Consider the following 20,209-nt stretch of genomic DNA (forward strand, 5'->3'; position numbering starts at 1 on the left):
AAGGTGACCTGAGGCAAAGTATCTACCACATTAAGGCATGAAGGCCTCCATAACTTCTCAGTATGAAAAGTATTTCTTGTTTTTAAACTTGTCTAGAATAACATCTTTTCCCTAATGTAATTCTTGCAGATAGATGATTTTAACTAGAAGTATCCATTAAAGTCTGATGGAGTCACAAAGAAATGGAAGCAAGATTATATTACTGAAACTTCTTGGTAACTATTAAATTAGAACATGCCATGATCTACATCCTTAATGAAAATATTAACAACATGTTAAACTAAATTTGAGCCTTCTGCTGATTCTTAGCATTTCTGTGAAAACAGTGGCATGTTGTGAATCCCAGAGTCCTCTGTGGTAACAGGGCACAAAGATGATCAGTATGTTTAATATTTTGATGACAACATCAAACATACTGCAAGTGCACTGCAGAGTGATCAGCCTTCGGCAACATATCTTAAAAAAACCAAATTTCTTCTGCATGAGTCTATCACCTAGCATGTGCAATAGCTTTGAAGCATTCTGACAGCAGTGGACTGACTACATATATAATATACACAAATGTACAAGAACGGCTACATGGTTTTTAGATCAAAGTCAGTTCACATCTAGCCATCACCTCAGAGACTATACCTCTAACTGCAAAAGACCAAGTGAAAACACGCAAAAAAAAGTAAAAATAGGCACAGAAACAATGATTTTTTTAAATGCAATTGTTTTTAATAAAATAAAGGAGTGGCATACGAAATCATAGATACATTCAAAAACTAATCAATGGTCATAATTAAATGAACGGAGGAAACGATCTCTTCACTACAGGTAGGTGCAAGAATACATGGAATTGGAAACTCAGTCACCGTATAGCAAACAGGTATGTAAATATACCATCAACTTCAGGACTAATGAGCAAATACAAAAGAGAAACTTTTAAAAAGGTGTAAATAAAAGGTGCATTATTGTGAAAATGTCTGAAATGGGGACAAACTCATTGCTGTAATGCAGTTTTGAGAAATTCTGCAGGGGACAGGAGGAGGAACACCTTTGGTCAGACCAGAACAAAGAGTTCAGCTCAATCATCCAATGACTTCTTGTCTTGAACCAAACTTGCCTAAAAATTTCTGTAACTATACAGTGAGATGAATGTTTTCCGACATGTAGAAGGAACTAGCACAGATCTCTGCTCAGGTATTCTAATGCATAAGTACAGAATGCAGTAAGCTAGAATAGAAGAGAAGATAAGATTTCAGTTGGAAGGGACATACAATCAGCAACTTCAGGGCTCACCAAAAGTTAAAGCATGTTCTTAAGGGCGTTGCCCAAATGGCTCTGCAACACTGAGTGGCATGAAGCATTGAGCACCTCTCTGGGAAGCCTGTTCCAGGGTTTGAGCACCCTCTGGGCAAAGAAAGGTTTACTCATGTCAAGTCTGAACCTCCCCTGAGGGAGGTGGCTTTGAGCCACTCCCACACCTCCTGGCACTGGATCCCAGGGAGAAGAGATCAGCACCTCCCTCTCCACCTCTCCTCCTCAGGAAGCTTGAGACAGCAATGAGGAAAAATGCTAGACACCCATAATTTAATGTAATTGCCACTATATTTCTCAAGTAAAATAAAAAATAATGGAAAGGAACCCTTTATGAAACAAGACATGCTAAAGTCAACAGAAACAACTGTAACATATTGGTAAACTTGACTGTATAAAAGAAACACATACCAAAAACACAATGGGGAATTTCTGAGCCAAGCTGAAAGCTCATAAATATTCTATTTTTTTTACTCAAATGAAGCTTGAAAATATCTACAATACTGTAATTTACTGCGTAAAAGACATCTTTTTATTCTTTTAAATAATCTCTTTGCTATATGATGTTATGTGTGTTTAAATATCTGTTACACTGCAGTTTTTACATACCTGAAGACATTGCTTCTAATCACTACTGATGGAATGTAATTATATCTTTTTCTTTCAGGATCATTAGAAAAGATAACAAGGGGCCATGGCTAATTCATTACAGTATCCCATACAACTCTAAGAAATCACAGGCTGCTACCAAAACATTTATCTTGGCATAAGTAATCTGTGCATTAGCAAAGTCAGCGGGAAAAACTGAAAACATTAGTAAGACACAAAAGACCAATACAGAAAGAATGCTATAAACTTCATAACAACAACAAAAACCTAGCTCTTTAGCTCTAGCCAAAGAAAGCACAGAAAAACAAAGAGAAGTTGTTTATCAAAGTGTCTCAAATACAGCAGCACAAGCTCCCTGGCATGCAAATTCAAATTATACTTCAGGAAAAATATTAGAATAAAGTCTGCTTTTCCTAGAAGTCAGTAAAAAGGCTGACAGAAGAGGTTCATCTTAGAAAAACGCTATCACTATTCTCCTCCTTCCCCCTAAAATAAAAAACACATCAAAGAAACACTATGCATCGCAAAGCTGGGTATGAACCAAGATTCTCTGTGATAAGGAAAATTCTGTTTTTGCAAAAAATTCAATTGAAAAGGATCTGAAAAATGGTATGGGGTTTGGGTTTGGCTTTTTTTTTAGGAGTAAAGAGTGTTTGTTAGAAAATATTTCCATATAAAATTTTCCTGTCTTTTATATGTTATAACCGATGCATCAGAAATTTTTGATTCTATAAATTGGAAAATACAGAGGAAAGCATTTCAGACAAGAAGATTCAAGCATTAGATTACACAATGCTAAATGGAACACATTCAGCTTTTACAACAAAACTTTGTTGTTGAATTCAATATATTCCTTTCAAAAATTCAGCATTTTTAGAATTTGTCTATTCCAATAGAAAAGCATTCCATAAGACAGTTTAAAAACAACTATAATGGGCATGGACTTCATACTCTCACAAGGCCATTCTTGCTGCTAAAAGAGAGCAAGCAGAAGCCAATACATGTTACAACTTTGACATATCATATTATATTAGATATTAAGTATGAAGTTTTTTCCTTCTGAGGTTTTTACAGGGTAATGCATAGTGTGACTTAAGTATGGGAGAATTCAAGAAACAGTCAACCAGCACTGACCTTTCATGTTTGTTCACTACATTCACCTTAGAAGAAAGTTTTGTTTGGCTTTTGCAACCCCTTTTGGAGGTGTTTAAAGCATACTAACATTTGGTTTTTCCACTCTCAAGATTTCTTTAGTCTGGCTAAAGCAGCAAAGAAAGAATAAAATAATGGCATGCATTTACAGGTAAAACCTGCCTTTATATTTTGCTTCCCTTTTGCTATACAGGACACAGCATGAAAAAGTGCCTTGAGCTTATCTTTCTTAAATTTATACACAACTTTTTGTTATGCTGCCTTGGGCAATGACTGGTAAATAATACTAAAAATTTCGCTTTTCTAAAGCTGTTTTTGCTGAACAGAAAGACGCTTCCTAAAGTTAGCTTACAGATCTGGGGAAACAAGCATCATTTCTGTATCAAAATGACCAAACTTTCAAAAGGAAAGAAAATTTTAAAAACTTAACAGAATTTCAAAATGGTGAAATATTTCACAAGGAATGAAAGTGACATGTTTCAGTGTAAGCATTTTCAACAGTAAAACATTCCCTTTATTAAAAAAAAAAAATCACCCCGCTCACAAATGTTCTGTTTGGTTTCAGAGTTGATCTATATTTTGAAAGCCAAGGGGTACTCTGAAAACCAAACAAAACAGTCAAGTTGATCTAAATAATTAAATCCAAAATGAAACAAACTCTTTTACTCCGAGAACAACCAAGCAAACATACTTCCATTCTATACAAAGCAGCTTTCCCAATCCTTCCAAGACAACTGAATTAAAAAACCCCAAACAACAACACACTTCCAAAAGATACATCCATCTAATTCAACCAAATGTTTAGTTGTCTTCCATTAACATACATTAGTTTTTCATTATATTTAACAATAGACATATAACGATTAGTTTTTCTTTCCCACACAAAGGATTCCCCACTCTTACAACAGAGTCCTAGTCTTTGACTACTTGTTTGAACCATACAGCACAGACTCAGTTTCAGGGAGTTTCCAAGCATTTTCAAGCATAACTCCAACAGAAATTAATTGACAGCCAAAAAATCAGTATCAAGTATCAATCTTCACATTGTCAAGATCTGAGTTTATACGAACAATCAAAACACAGACCCCAGATATCAGTTGGTAACACCAGTGCACTATTTTGTGAGGATTTTGTTATCCAACAGGTCTCTTAAAGTCTTTTCATCACATAGCTAGTATGGAAGAAGAGATAGCTTTCTTTAAGGACTGTTGCACAAACTGCTGAATAAAACTTGAGACAAGGAAGCACAAGGAAATGCTTGACTTCTGATAATGCTGTTAGGCTACAGAAGAAAAACATCAGCGTGGGAATAACAGATACAAATACTTATTTGACAGAACATTGACACTAGGAGGGCAAAAATATTAGTGAACAAGGAATTAAAGTTAGTTAAGAAAGCTTTCCTGAGGCATGCTCAGGATCATTAACAAAGGCCATGTTGAAAGCACTAAGAGAGCTTATACACTCCTGGGTCTGCATCCAGGCTCCGAGTAAGCGTTTATCCTGCATTAAGGTGAGACCTCCATACACAACAACTGTTCTCTCTACAGTCTTAGTTTCACCCCTAGAAGGATCCTGAGTACACAGCCCAGGTCTCCATCTGGGTGACTGAGCACCCAGTTCCTCGCAGCGTGTTCAAAGATCAAACCCACTACCAAGAAGACGTAGCCTAAGCTTCCTAATTTGGTACTGCTTCTGTCAGTTAATGGGAAACTAAAAACATTGCCGATACTTAATATTTGTTCACTCATGAATGGCAGCTGCTCTGAAAACATACAGCGATAACTGGTAGTGGTGCAGGAAGGAAAACAGTTACCAATCAATAAAGCAGAGTGTCTTGCCAGCGCCTCATCAGATCTACTAAAACCAAAAGAACCTTCGCAAAGCTTGCAGTGACCTGAAAAGCTCTGGAAACCAGTCACATTATGTAAAATCAATCCTTATCGTTATGCATAAACATTTGTTTACAGTAATACTTGTAGAGAGAGAAATATCCAACATTTATCTCCTTTAAACTCTCAGCACTTCAAAATCCACAAGATGAGGGATAACTGCTAAAGATGACTAATGAAAGTCAAGACTCAGCATCTTCATTTAGATTGCTCCCTCTGCTTTGGAATGCCACATTTCGTCCAAGATTTTCTAAAGAGAAGGGTTATTCAGAATTCAACACCATGCATACCAGTGAACCATAACGCAAATAATGGAATAAAAATAAATTCTATTTTGCCACTGCAATTATTCATCCAGAAGCAATTGTTCCACATAGCTTAAGGATACGAGAACAATGTTTCCCAACAGGACTTGACTTTCATTTGAGCTCCCTGGTTTCTACCATAAAATAAACTAGTATAGTAGTAATTATACAGTGCATATTTTAATAGCAGTATATTCCCTGTCTTCTGCAGCAGGCATGCAATGCTAAAGAAGTGTAATGTACTGGTACATATAGAAGATTTTTATTGTAAACTAGAATGAAATAACAGCTAATTCCATAAAACTATTTACATTTTAACTTAGTTTGCTGAGCCAGCAAAAAACGTTGGCAATACAAAGTACTATCTTTGCTCAGAAAATCTCTTGCAATATGTAGGGTTTACAAATTACCAGGTAGCATCTTTTTATGGTCACTAAAATCCCATTAAAAAAAAAAAAAATCAATTTAAAGGCTTGCAATTTAGCCAAAGCTATCCCAGGACACCATTCCACACAACATTCAAAGCTCAGGCTTGTTTAACTTCTGTGTCTCCTTCGAACGCTGTTCACCAATGGCAGCTACCTCAGCCTTCCACTTCATATACTAAGCAAAAACACATTGTTATACATAAAGTAGCTTTGGGAATGAAAGAAAGAACTCTCTCATAACTACAGATGCGATTCCCTAAAATACAGCATTGAACACGATACAGCAAATTTGGAAAAAAACTTACTACTAAACTGATGACACAAAGAAAGTGCTGTACTATCAGATGTAGAAAACTTCTTTGCATAAACAATCTTACAGTAGACATTTGTTCTCTACTCAAAGACCACTTTACTATATTTCTCAATACTTTTACTAGCTGTCTTACAGAAGTCTGTTATATAATGTGATTTGACGGGGCTGTCCATGTAAAAAAAAAATTCTACAACTACTTACTAAAACTTGAAATTTACAGAAAAAACATTAAAGTTAAAAAAGTGAAAAATCTCCGTAGTCTACTTTCAACTTCAGATAGATTATTCTGTAAACAAAGAGTCATGTATTATTACAGTTGATGTCAGTTGTAACTTCAAAACTACTATGGAGGTCAGACAAGAGACAAACCCACACAAAGTATGCAAACAAACTTAATTTCAGTACACCTTAACACTCAGTCAAATGCATTATGGAAGTACGCAGCATGTACTAGAAATCTGCAACAGCCTTACTTTTTGTGCACATTATATTGAATTTAAGATATTAAAATAAAATACAAAAAGAAAAATAGTTTATTTCAGAGGTTGTAAAAGTACAAGATATAGGCTGATACCTTCAGTCATGATTATTTCCATAATCTCTTTTTAATCAGTTGATTACACAAATTATCTGAACATGCATGGAAATTATTACAACTTTGTCATCGGCTGTCATCCAGTTACCACTCTCAGCAGAGTATTAAATTTTGTTTTTACAAAACTGACCAAAAAGATCAAGGTTTGGACGCTGAAATACACTGAAATAAATACCTACCTACACAAAGCATGCAAAACTCTCAAAAACAGCAGCTAAATAAAGTCACAGAGCTAAATTTTGAGTAAAAAACCCTATGACTTTCAAAAATCTGCAGAAGTCATCTTGCAGACAAACATCACAGAGTGATGACTGTCAGGCACCCCTTTACAGCTGCTATCACACAGATACATTATTACGTACCACATTATTAGCAGTCCAAGAGTTGTCCACTGGCTACTTGAAATGACTTGCAGTTGAGTAATGTGGCACATACTACAGCTTGGAAATACTTACTACATAGAGGCATCCTACTCAGAGGCCGCTGTACAGAAGTGACTGAAGAAAAATTGGGAATATCTGATCACAATGCTAAAGCCTGTTCTGGCAACATACTGCTGCTAGAAATACTGTTTCTAAATGTCAATTGCAATCTTATCAAAGGTATGATCGCCTGAATAAAGCATTTTAGAGAGCTTTTTTGTGCTAAAATTTAAGGACCTGTAACAAAATGTCCTTAAATACAGCTCTTCTAATACATTTTCATTGTGTTCCACAACTGAAATATCCCACCTTTGGGGCCTATCAAGTTGTATACTGTAAGAATATACACATACAAAACACTGCAAATGACACCAGTCTATCTTTTCTTACACGACTTCATTGTGCCGTTATACACAATCATCACATGCTGTTTTGCTGCTGTTCTTCTAAGACACCTCGGTTCTCCCAAGAATAATTCCAAAGTGGAAAAACTTGTTCATCACACATCTGTACCTCTCTGTATTTTTCACTAGAGCTTCAGCAACACATCTTCTGAGAAAACAGAAGCAATTGTTGGAGAGATTGTGGCTCAGTAACTCAGCAAGAACTTTAATAATGACTTTGAATTGCTTCAGTCTTTTACTGGATTGATGACATCTCTGCAGCACAGCTGCAGTAAGCTGGCAGTAATAAATTCTCCATACACTGCAAACTAAGTATCTGACTCTTTCATACCTAAGTATGTGAAAGCTGGAGGCAAAGCCTGTCGTTTTACAAATCAGTACTTGCTTCTTTTCTTATGTCCTCCAAGAAAGGTACTAGTGTAAGGCCAAATAAGAACAGAACTCCCTGGAGAAGCCTGCTGTGAGACACGTCATAGCATTTCTTCAAGAAATTTCAAAACAATATCTGAAGGGCAAGTTTTTCCATTAGAAATCAAGTTATTCTGAAAGAGTCAATATTTATAATAAAGGCCACAATACAAAAGATGAATTGAATTACTGAATTTTTAATCCAAACGTACAATATTTGAAGTTCAAAATACTTTCCAAAGTTTCACATTTATTGTCTGCAAATACAAACAAAACTCGAGGGTTTTTTCTTGTTATATCAAGCAAATACATCTTTATGTTAAATTAATGTGGACTTTATGGCACATAAATACAAAAAAAACCCAAAAATAGGATAGACAATTCTGGATTTTTTTCCCTTTACATTCATACAATAAATCTAAAGAAAATTTAAATAGTTAACCTAAGTAAGACCATAATCCTGACTGTATTACCCATACATTCTCTTCATCATATTCCCTTGACAAATTGTTCAAAGTTTCTTTAGAACATTTCAACAGCTACATAGTACTATCAGAATAACACTACTTTCATGCTACTCATAATATAAAAGTACTTCAGAGTTACACCTAGATGAAAGGAAAAGAATGTAGTGTTCCTTTTCTACCTACATGTCTTGCTATCACCAGGCATTTATTTGTATCTGGTAATTACTGTTTAATAATAACCATAATCATCAAATAGCAGCTTTTCTCTTACATGGTGACTACTTGCCAAATTCAAAGTCACCTGTCTTGTACTACCGAAAACTTCTAGCTTTCCAAAACATATTTCCTGAACTGCTTCTCCACCAAAATAATACGTGTATTTATACACCTTGTATTTCAGTTACTGACCATCTCACAATACGCATACAGGTTTTAGAAACTTGTCCTACTAAAACAGGAAATCTGAGACACGACAGGATTCCCATCTATCATAACAGACAATCCAATTCACGGCAACAGCAGCATTAATTGCACGAACCCAAGCAATAGGAGAAATTTTGTGGCACTTCTAGGTAAGCTTCATGGAAGAAGAGAGGAGCTTGGCTTTTAACAAAAGCAAAACAAAAAGGCATTTACAATCTTACAAAAGGCAATGTACAATCCTACAATCACAGAACTTTCTGTGTGGATACTGCAGAACTTTGAATTTGTGAACATGAGCTTTGATTAGGAAAAGGACTCTTCCTTGTGTACTACTGATAGGAACAGGCACAAGTTCATCAGTGACCTAAATAAGGTCAATTATGGATCCCTAAATAAGGATGAATTTAAAAACACGTTGAATCATTGCAAACCCACTTCTTACTAGAACAGCTGCAACACTCGGAGCCGTAAGTGAAAGCCAATGAACGTATTGTTTGCACATGCACAGGGAATGTGACATCATACACTGTATTTATTGCTCTGCTTTTGATTCAAGGTATTTGATACAAAGACGGAAGGAGATGTGACACCTGAATTCCCTCAGTATTTTTTTAATATACGTCTAATCCTTCAAAATGGCATGCAAACACAAAAAACACCACCTGTCCCTTCACAGAGATTGCATCAGAAATTAATTCTGGCATTATTTGGAAATCTGGGTATTTTTTTTTTAACACAGGCAAAATTTAGATATAAAGAACAAATGTTAAGGTACAATAAGGCCATCATAACTATCAGACATACAAGTGTTTTAGGCAGATACTGGCACAGAGTACTGTACTGCAGGAAAAACTTTTGATGTTTGATTAGGTCCATACAACATTACAAATATCCTATTGAACTTAAAAGCTGATAAGCTTTATATGGCTCTCAGAAACATCCCAGAACTCCTTCAGGAAATCCATTATCAGAAAAAGCAATGTATGCTTAAAGATTTTAAGAATTCTACGGATTTAATGAAATTTGCTTTTATTGTTGAGTGAAAAAAAGTTACTGCCTTCCCCTTTAAGAAATCAGAGATAGAGTAAAATGACCAAATACTACAGTTTCCCCACCACCACGACAAAGCGCTTGCACAGAACTTCGCTCAACCAAGATTAAAATCAAAATTAAATACTCCCTATGGTAGGACTAGATTTTGTAAACAGTGGTGCACAACATAATGAAAGCGTGGCTTTCTACCACAAAGGCACTACCAGACATGATCAGGACTATTAAGAACATCAATACTGTAATAAAGCCATATTGTACCATGATCATTACGTGTGAAAATAAGACCCAGTACAGTTCAGAGGCTGACTTTCATTGCAGGGATAAAACTCCTTACCTTGAAAAGACTGTATGGCTCTGTCTACTAGTTCTTCAACTGGATAACTTGCTAGATCTCCTCTGGCATGTTTAGTCTTGCAGTATGTACATGCATTGAGACACCTGTTTAGAAAATGAAAATATTCAGTTTCTAGCCAAGAAAATCTTTATATGCACAGCTATCTTTATTAAGTACACCTGGAAAAATGAGCTTTTATATCAATGACCAGAAAATAGTAGTATTCTGTTCTAAAAATCAATAAAGTAGTTTGCAAAGTGTTTTCTCCTCCTACCTTCTTAAAGTACCTTTCACATCTATATAAAAGGTTGAAAAAATGATCAATGGAAACCACATACAAAACACAAGAGTGGGCACTTACATATTTTTAGAAAGTTATAATAGGGTTAATAATTCTTCATTACTAAATATGGATCTCCAGGTTTCCAATCCCACTATTACACAAAAAATCCAACCTGAACAAGGAAATACAGGAAAACAGTCCTGAAAAACTAAAAGTAGGTTTTAAAAACAGTGTGTCTTCTTGAAAACACATTTAATTTTTCCTTCTTGCTTTTGTCTTGCATAAATAAAATAACATAATGAAGACAGAATCGCCAACCAGAAAGACAGCTTGGCACAAAAGATCGGGGTGCTAATGAAAACCTCCTGTAAGAAACTGAAGGAACAGTGTAAATGCTTTTAATTTACCTGGCAATGTAGTAAAGGCAGACTAATTCAAAGTAAAAGGATGGAAAGATCAAAACAAACAAAAACTACCACTAGCTGCATGTTTTTCTTGGACTAGCCTTTGGATCCTGGTAGTGCCATAAATGTGATAAGCAGAATGTTAAAAGGAGTTTGTTAAACTTTTTTCCCCTTCCCCCATTTTTAAAGCTGATATTGCCCTACACCTTTTTATAGGTTAAAGCATTTAAACCTCTAAAAAACCCACAAAACCAAAAAATGCAGTTATAAATATTTATCTTGTTCATGGTTACTAGAACATACTAAATTCTGTCCATTTTCACATGCAAAAAGCCACAGTTTCAATATAATAAAACATTTAGGTGCCAGAAAAAGCTAATGCCCAAATTACAGGAGTATTACTATAGAACATTCAAGACAACAATGAAAAGGCAAAGACAGCATCAGATGGTTTCTGAAGCAGTCACCTGCTACAGGACCGTGTTTACTACTTGGATTTATCTTGTCTTCTGTTATCACGTCTGACAGCTCCATGACTAGGTAATTACTGCTTTGCAAATGCTAAAGGTTTTCCTTCACAAAGATCCCCACACACATTAGTTATACCTTGTTTCCCCAAGCAGCGGATCAGGAAGTGCAGTACATTGCGCAGAACATTTTCTCAGGTCCTGCCCCTGCACATCACCTCAGCACTGAGACCTTCTCCATCAACCACATCTTACTTTCTGACAGAGGACATCTAGATAATCCATGAGACTCTCTGCTAGACTGGATGTTATAAATCATGTATCATCTTACATATATTATTTTTCCTGCCTATCAGACCCAACCATCAGATTTTAGCATCCATTTTAGATCAGAAAACTAAAAGATAGTGCTTAACCGCGGCAATGAGATTGTTCTATTAAGAACTGAAAATGTATATGAAATATGCTGCCATTCAGTAAAATATACAATCATCTACTAAAAACAGAGAAAAAAGATCTAAGTGTGAACCTTTACAACCCACTCCAACTGATTCATTCCCACCTAAACACAAGTTATTCACCAGATGTGAAATCATTTTTACATATCTCCTTTCTTCTGCAAATCAAAAGCCTTTCATTGTGCGCAATCTAAAGCATGTTTAAAGGAGTAGCATTTGAAATCAAGAGAATATAAGCACATAATTGGTTTATATTTTCTCTGTGTAGCCTATTTCGCAAACTAAAACCTTTCCTACCAGCTCAGTGGCCACCTGAAATATGCCCTCACAGCCCAGGGGGTTCTCATTTCCCTCCCCGCTTCCCATCTGTGACGCTTTCAAACTCCTTCAGTTCTTCCAGGGTTGCAAAGCAGGTCTCCCTCTTTTTAAAATGTTTTTCTTTTATTTCCTTTTTTGGTTTTTGTTTGTTTCACATGTTTTTTAAAGCACACCTCTCCACTCAAACCAAGACTTAATTCCCAAGCAGGCTCCCGCCCAGTCAGCCCCCACCACACTCCTTCCCCTCTCCATCATTCACTCGGGCAAGGCCGCTTTCTTCCACACAGCTACACAAAAGCAGCATTGTGGACTGGTGATGCATGTTGTCACATCCCAGAAAGCAACGCTAAACTTGCCTTCGGCAGCCCGGCGCGGCGTGTCGGCGGGGGCCAGCAGCCAGGCTGCCTCCCCCTCAGCACGACAGGGGCAGCGGTCGGGCCGAAGGGGAGCGAGGGAGATCCCCCGCCAACCACTGCCGCAGGCAAAATGGCCTCAACTCGGGGAGACGTAACCTATCGCCAGACAATATAAGAACTTAGTTACAAACTCAGGTAGTGGGAAACAGAGACAAACATTTAACCGAAGCCTTTCTTCCCCTTTTTCCCAGGCTTAACTTCACTCCTTCGGTCCAGAGCCTTCAACGCGCATCCCGCCTGCAGCCGGCTGGAAATGGCCTCGCCCCTCGGAGGCCCCCGCAGCCCCCCGCTGCCCCTAGCCAGGTCTACAAAGCGCTGAAAGAAAATGCTGGGGAGACAAAACTTTGTAGGCAAACTCGTACGCCTTTGCAAGGGCACCTGGCAGGCAGCCCACCCCGAGCCGCGGCACAGCCACCGGCCGGCTCCTAGGACAACCTAGGCAAGATGGCGGCCGCCGGTCCTGCCCGGCAGCTGAGGGAGCTGGCAGGAGCACGGCAAGTCAACGCTGGCCACGGCTCTTCCAGCCGTGCAGATGGCATTTAGATAGCCATGTTCAGCAGAAGAGAGCAAAGAGTAAAGAAAAGTAATTACTTGTCATATATAGGCTGGCCCGCAAATCTTGGTTTGGGTTTTTTGGAGGGGTTGTTTTTTGTTTGTGTGGGTTTTTATAGCTCTGCAGTTGGTTGTGTTTTTTTTTTTCAATTATGCCTTCATTTCAAGGAAACAAAATCAGTTTCGCAGTGGACGTCTGCTTTTTCACAACCAACACACAAAAGTGTGGTTTACATTGATGATATGTGTAACGAACTTTGCTTTCTCCAAAGAAAACAACCTTACCAGCTGTTTTGTCATTTTTCTCAGGTCATCATGAAGAGATTTGACTTGCAACTATCCTGCCCCGTGACCCCAAGGTTACTTTAACACGGGCCCTTTTACTCACCAAAGAGAATTTTGTCAGCCATCAGTAACAAAGGGATGCATCAAGATTTTCTTTCTTGGGATGAAATAAACTTATCAAAATCAAATTTAAGCTAGGATTTGGGAAGAAAAAAAATAGTTACACCACTAACTTTTATCATTTACTTCAATTTGCAAAGTCCAACTTCTTACAAATTTGGGGTAAAAGTTTGAGTTTCAGTGAAAAGTTTATTACCAATTTTTTGTCACCTTAAACTGTAATCTTGCGTGAACACAATGCTTTTTGTAGACCTTCTTCAACCTGTCACTTCATCATAAGATTGATAAAAACTATAATTTTAGTAAGTTAAAACAAACTTCTAAATTTATTCACATGTAATAGATCCAAAACCAGCCCAAATCTGAACTAGTATTGATGTACAGTAAAAAGGATTATTTATGCTATTTACATAGAACTTTGCTGTTTCCTTATCATAGAAGACCATGTACAGTGTATTTATAAAAAACAGCATGTTACCTCTTCCCCTCTTCTCCTTATATTTTATGCATAAATCATATATATTTCTTACTATGCATTTTGCTTTGAATTTGGGTAGTAGTATTTGCAAAGCTCTACAGCAAGAGTATGAAATAGTACAAGTACTAAGCAACATTATTAAATACTGAAATTACTAATCTCTGAACCTTGAGGATCAGTTTCATATCTTCAATCAATGTTCCTTTCCTAACACGGCCTACGTTCCAGTAAACTAGTTTCTCCTGCATCTTCAGAGCTGCTTTCTGGGCAGATGTTCTTTAAAATGAGTCCTGGGCTACCTGAAAAAATATGGTAATACCAGTTTTTCTCTGGTACTGCAATAAAATTGGTCACAAAGACTGAACGGAAATGTGAGGCAAGAAGCAGGAAGAAAGAAGGAGAAGTTACTCTCCAGATATTCACAGTATGATGTGGGATTGTTTCAAAGAGCTTTATTACTATGGGCTTTAAGTACAACTTCAAGGGGTTTGTTGATTTGTTTTGGGGTGGGAGCTGAAAGTTGCGATTTGGAGGCAGACTTTTTTTTCATGTTTTGCTGCACCAATTAATTTATTCCTACTATAAAATAAAAATACTGTGGAATGTCAAAATAATTTAGTTTTTCTTGTTGTTGTACTTTAAGAGATTATGTAAGAAAACCAAACAGACTTCAATGTAACACGGAAAATGATCAATTTTACAAAACAAACCAAAAAAAGACAAAACCTTTAAATCCTATTTGTACTATGTGTTAATTCCAACATGGGAAAAAATTAATCTTTTAGGCTACAGCTGATCCAACAAAAGGATGCAGATTTCAAATATTTGTAAAAAATTCCAAACTAAAAACTTTTCACAGACTTATGAATTAGCTAATATTGAAAATATGAATTTAAACCCAACCATAAGTATAATAAAGAATCTGTAGGTGTTTTTTCCCCTAGTAAGCCAGCCTCCACTCCAGGTTTCTGTTACAAATTATTCATACATCCATGCTGCCACACACTCAGACCACAGACAGTCAAGGGGAAAAGGCTTTTGGGAACTCTGAGAATCTGAGTATTGCTTCTTACTAAGCGGCATTCATCAGCAAGTGGATAGCCTAAAAACAGACCAGCAGGTAAAGCTCTCCTTAAAAAAAAAAAAAAAAAAAATCAGCCTTTATCACAGCTAAAGCTCAAATATAAGGGACTAAAAAGCCAATATGCTAGTAGTTGCAAAAGAATATTTTGCTTTGTGTTAAACTGGAAGCCTTTTCAAGCATTTCAAGTTGGTTTGTAAATGTTGGTTTGTATTAATACAGGTCAAAGTTTTTTTGCACAAAGAAATCACAGACATTTATAGAAGCAATTATTAATGGTCATTGTGTTTATAATTACCAATATGTTTTAGATAAATTTTGTAGTGATTCCAGAACAAAAAACAAAGTCTTGGTTTTCCAACATACTAAACTGATTAAGGTGCTTTGAATTATTAACCTCTTGCTTTGAATTATTAACCTTTAATCAGCTATGTGCCCAATACACAGAACTACTTCACAGCAAGGTAAAATATTATCCACAGACAAATTACTACCATGTGGCTAATTAAAAACTTTTTGAACATGTTACCAAACTGAACATCATCAACATTTTGGTCAAGTGCCTGAAATTTTATTGTAGACATAGTAAACAGTGGTCTTCACTTTGTCCAGATAGTACGTGCTCATGTTGTGCACTAGATTAGCAGATTCTTCATTTTCAAATCAGTAATATTCCTCATAAAACACACACTTAACATGAAAGGCTACCCCCTACAGATGGAACTAATTATGAGTAAGAATACTTATGACACAGTAGGCAAACAAAGATTTTCCTTCAGTGGGACTAATCAGTGGATTTCAGCACCAGACGAGGATGAGAATACAGACATGAGGAGCAAAATCCTGCTTCCTCTTAACAGGGCTTGTACCACCAAGTTTAACAAAGACAGGATTCCCCCTTCAGACAGGAGAAGTACAAAACAACTTTTGTTCAAGGATCGGAAAACAGCTCAATTCCAGACCACAATGTGCCATTAGTGCGCTAGTCACTCGCATTTAACGTGACTGACCAAGACCAGACAACTGTAAGCAAGATGGGAGAGCTGAGCAGCTGAGACAGTAGCGTGTGACAGAACATCCCTGCTGCTCTGCAGGTGGTTTATTTTGGGGAAGATGGGGTGGTACTGCCCCCTTAATTTCCTGAATAATCCAGCAAATTCTTGTTTGGTGTCAGGCTAATGAGCTGGTAAAGAATCAAAAAAATCCAGCCAAAACCCAGTCCTAAGGTGGTCTTCTCCCAAATGAGAAATTTGCAGAAACAAATTAAGATGTCATTAATCACAATTCAGTCTAAACACTAATGTCTGCCCTTATGAGATCTAACTAGTTACTCACATTCATGATTTTATGGAAGTTGGCCCTATTAAAAAAAAAAAAAAATTCTGACAGTAGTACAGTGCCCGTACCCCCCTGGAACATCACATCAGTACAAATACAGAAAGATCGCTCATCACAGTCAGCCGCACCATCTCTCTGCACCTACCATCAGGCTTCCTTAGGCCTCAAAGATTCCAGCCCAAGAATATTTTGTATTAGTAAACCGTGGTTTTCCTGAAAGGAGATCATGATTTGCTTGTTTCAAAATACAGTTTACAGAAGAGATTTAGGCTTTTGTAAGATACTTTTAGAGTTTCTATCAAATGTAATTTTGATAAAAATGCTCTGTAGTGTAAGTAAAGAGAAAACTCCCTTTGCAGGCTTGACTGAGCAAAAGAAATACCAGAAATATGTACTCCCAGCAGACGAAAAGGAGATGGATACTAGTCACAACTCACTAAACAAGAGCTAATAGAATTCTACAAATATTTTTCTCCTTCAGATACAGAGTTTTGTAAACCGAACAACCGCATTTATACTGTATTTACAGTTAAATATCATACCGTAGACTTACATGCCATGAATATTACTTAGTGTTTCATGAATATTACTCAGTGTTTTACCTCTACAAATGCTACTTTGTACTTACAAAATTTCTAAATTCTGTTAACTGCAACGGATCAGGGAAAAAAACAGTAGTTTACAGAAAAAAAGCCCCATGCCCAATATGCCTGACTTGTTTTCAGGAAACCGTTCTTTTGCTTCAACTTTGCACATGTTACAATGAAGCGTTTCAACCCACTCTGACAGGGAAGATAATGTCCTGCAAAAATCTGGGGCTTGGGAGGTTATTTTCACTTTAAAAAGATTCAGGATTTAAAATACTTTTGGAACAGTGGCAAACTATTTCTCACCAAGACTACTTAGTCTACGCAGCAAACCAGACTATTACAGAAAAACTGTTCCTAGTATCCCAGCTTGTTCAGACTGAGTTGGGGCACCAGCCACAGGGGCTATGCTACACAGATGCACTCCATGTCACAGCATTTTCTATATGATAAAAACAGGATGTCTATGAATTTATTTTTGTAGCCAACTAGTTCAGAAATTGTTCTGGAAGTGCAATACCAACTTAAAAACAAAAAGCCTCTCAAAAAAGTTTTATCAGAACATAGGATAACCTGTCAAGAAACACTGTACAGTGTATAGGACTGTACACATTTTTCTCAAAGGAGGATGCCATTAGGGAATGCTGCTTTTAAATTCTGAAACCCATCCCACGCTCAGCAAAATGTGAAAAAAGTGCATTATAATTTTGTTCTTCTGCAGACCTTTGAAGCCAGTATTTTATTTGGTAATGTCTCAATAGTTACTAATCAAAAGGAATTCGGAGAGAAGGCAGCTTAGTTTGATAAGCTGTAATATGATTTAATTTTGTACTTTAAATATTTGCATCTTGTGAAACTGAATTCCTACAGTCAAGTGCAGGTGATTCAAAGGTCACAACTATGTAGTTATATCATCATACATTCAACTTGCTCACTTTAAGGTCAGGGATTTAACATCAGCAAAATCAAGTGCATCAATGGCACTTGCTAGTGCTTGTCTCAAGAACATCTCGATTAACTATTGTGCCTACACAGTTTAGCAATTGTTCGAATTAATTCACTCAGGCATTCTAAACTTATATTACAAGATTAAAAGCGCCATGGCTAAGCGGTACAGGTCTGTGTCGCCCCCCAACCCAAAATGGTGCATTGCTAGACACTTACTGGAAACTGCAATTCAAACTACAGCTCTGTGATTCACAAAGACATAAATTATTTTGGAAGTATTTCCAAATAGCTGCTTCGCTACACAGACCACAACTTTGGTGGCAGATCATGACAGTCATTAATATCAAGAAAGTGACTCAGCTGAAATAGCAGAGGTAGATAAATTAGGTTCCGTGGTTGCACAGAGCAGAAAATGCCATAGCATGGTAACTACAAGTAATCAACTCTTTCAACACTTCATAAAGAGCAACAATATTTGGAAGATGATGACTTCTAGTCTCAGTCAAATAGCAGTAATGAAGGTGGTAGAAATAAAGAGTTATGACATAAAAACCTTAGAAAAGATACTGTCTTAGAAATCTGCTCACAGCTAATCCCACAGATGCAGTGGCAGAATACCCCAACGTCACTATTTCAGCATGCATAAGCAAGTATTATTCTCGGTTCCCTCCTAATAAACAGCAGTGATTGGAAAATGACCTCTGGGGACAGGATTCTTGGAGGCTTGCTTTAATTTACAAAGGTTTAGAGAGCTGTGAATTGACAAATGCCTTAGTATTTAAAGCATCAAATAGGATAATTTTATTAAAAGAAAAAAAAAAAATCTACTGTCGGCAGAAGATTTAGCATACCTTGTACATAATGTGCTGCAAAACCCGACTGGGTTAATAATGAATAACTTCATAAGCTTTAAAAAATTCTGCTTTCATTTTTTTTTAACAAAATACTAAGGATTAAATTGAAACTGTGATTTCTACATAGCGGTGGGGAGATGATGAGCACATTTAAAGTTCTGTTTCAGGAATGAAGCATCTCAGCAGATCTCTATGAGTGGAAGGAGAAGCCTAAGGGGACTGAAGTGCCTTTCTACACGCAATCCACTTCATTTACCATCCATCTTCACAACATTAGCAGCTCCTGAAACACCCACACAGAAAACATGGTTGAAAAGTAGACCACTGCCTGTGATAAGAGCTATTGTTTTTACTTCCCGAATGGCTTTTGGGACAGATGCTTTTAGAGTGGTGAAATCTCACAGGAAACATTAGGCTGCAGTTAATTCTGTAACATACAGCAGGTACCACACAGATTCACGGGATAAAAGGCATTGTTTTAGTACTGGTCAAAACATCCTGGAGAGGAAAAATAGTTACATTTCAGCAGCACTGAAACCACCAGACTTAATTTAGAATTTATCTGAGATTGCCATCAGACCAATTTCCAAAAAAGTATTTGTAAAATGTCTGTGGGAAAGTGGATCTGAATTGTCTGGGTAAAATAATGGATATAAGTGCATAATAAAAACAAACTCAGCATTTATAATCTAGAAAGAATCCCTTTGCAATGATCGTATCCACACAAAGCTTTCTGCCCCAAAAGGTCCTACTGGTTGTGGCAGCAGTAGAAGTTTTAAAAGCTCCAATGCAGATAAGGATCTAAGCATTATGTGCAATTAATACCATGTTGTTGCTCGTAAACGTCATCTCTGTCTTGTGGTAAGTTGGTTAGTCTTGCTGAAAAAAAAAGTGTACGAGCAGCACTAGAGACATACATGCTTCAAATACATGCTCTTGGTTATGTATTACTCTGGCAACTTAAAATGAAAGAAGACCACATATTTCAACATAATTGCCCAATCCTAGATCCGTCTGAGATTTTCCAAGCAATTTAACGGACTGATTTACACAGTTATAAGGATCCAATGACTGATTTCTTTTAAAAATAGAAATTTAAACCAGGGGCCTTATGTTTGCCTTTAAGAGCCTCCAAAGGGATTTTCAAAAGCAAATATATTCCCTTTACACAGTTGCAGAGCTGCGTCAGTCAGATTGTCTTCACGGACATATCGTCCTTACTGCCCCTGTACCTCTCAAGAATCTCTTCAGGGAAATGCAAGTTAAGGTACTTACTTCTGAATAATCAGGAAAACTAATTTGATTAGCTAGGCAAACTAACATTTAGAAATTATTTTCTTTTCCTTATTTTATAATGTCATTGTTTAAATATATTTTACAGAATTTAAAAGCATAGTGACAGGGCAGAAAAACAGGAAACAGTAGCCTTTTGTTACTAAACTACCGATCCTCAACTTCTCCATCTACTTCTCTAGAATTCTCCCCTTCTAATGATTCCTCAGCTCTTTTCCTC

General features: G+C 36.8%; 1 protein-coding gene across 3 annotated transcripts in view; it reads right to left on the reverse strand.

Moving 5' to 3' along the window:
- CDKAL1 (CDKAL1 threonylcarbamoyladenosine tRNA methylthiotransferase) overlaps positions 1-20,209 on the reverse strand; it is a 426,501-nt gene that overhangs the window by 224,329 nt on the left and 181,963 nt on the right. For all 3 annotated transcript variants that reach the window (XM_075417076.1, XM_009941257.2, XM_075417078.1), the window contains one exon: positions 10,108-10,211. In XM_075417076.1, coding sequence (XP_075273191.1) covers positions 10,108-10,211 — 104 coding nt within the window. The remainder of the gene's footprint in view (positions 1-10,107; positions 10,212-20,209) is intronic.

The sequence above is a fragment of the Opisthocomus hoazin genome, chromosome 3 (genome assembly GCF_030867145.1).
Source record: "Opisthocomus hoazin isolate bOpiHoa1 chromosome 3, bOpiHoa1.hap1, whole genome shotgun sequence".
NCBI classification, from domain to species: Eukaryota; Metazoa; Chordata; class Aves; order Opisthocomiformes; family Opisthocomidae; genus Opisthocomus; species Opisthocomus hoazin.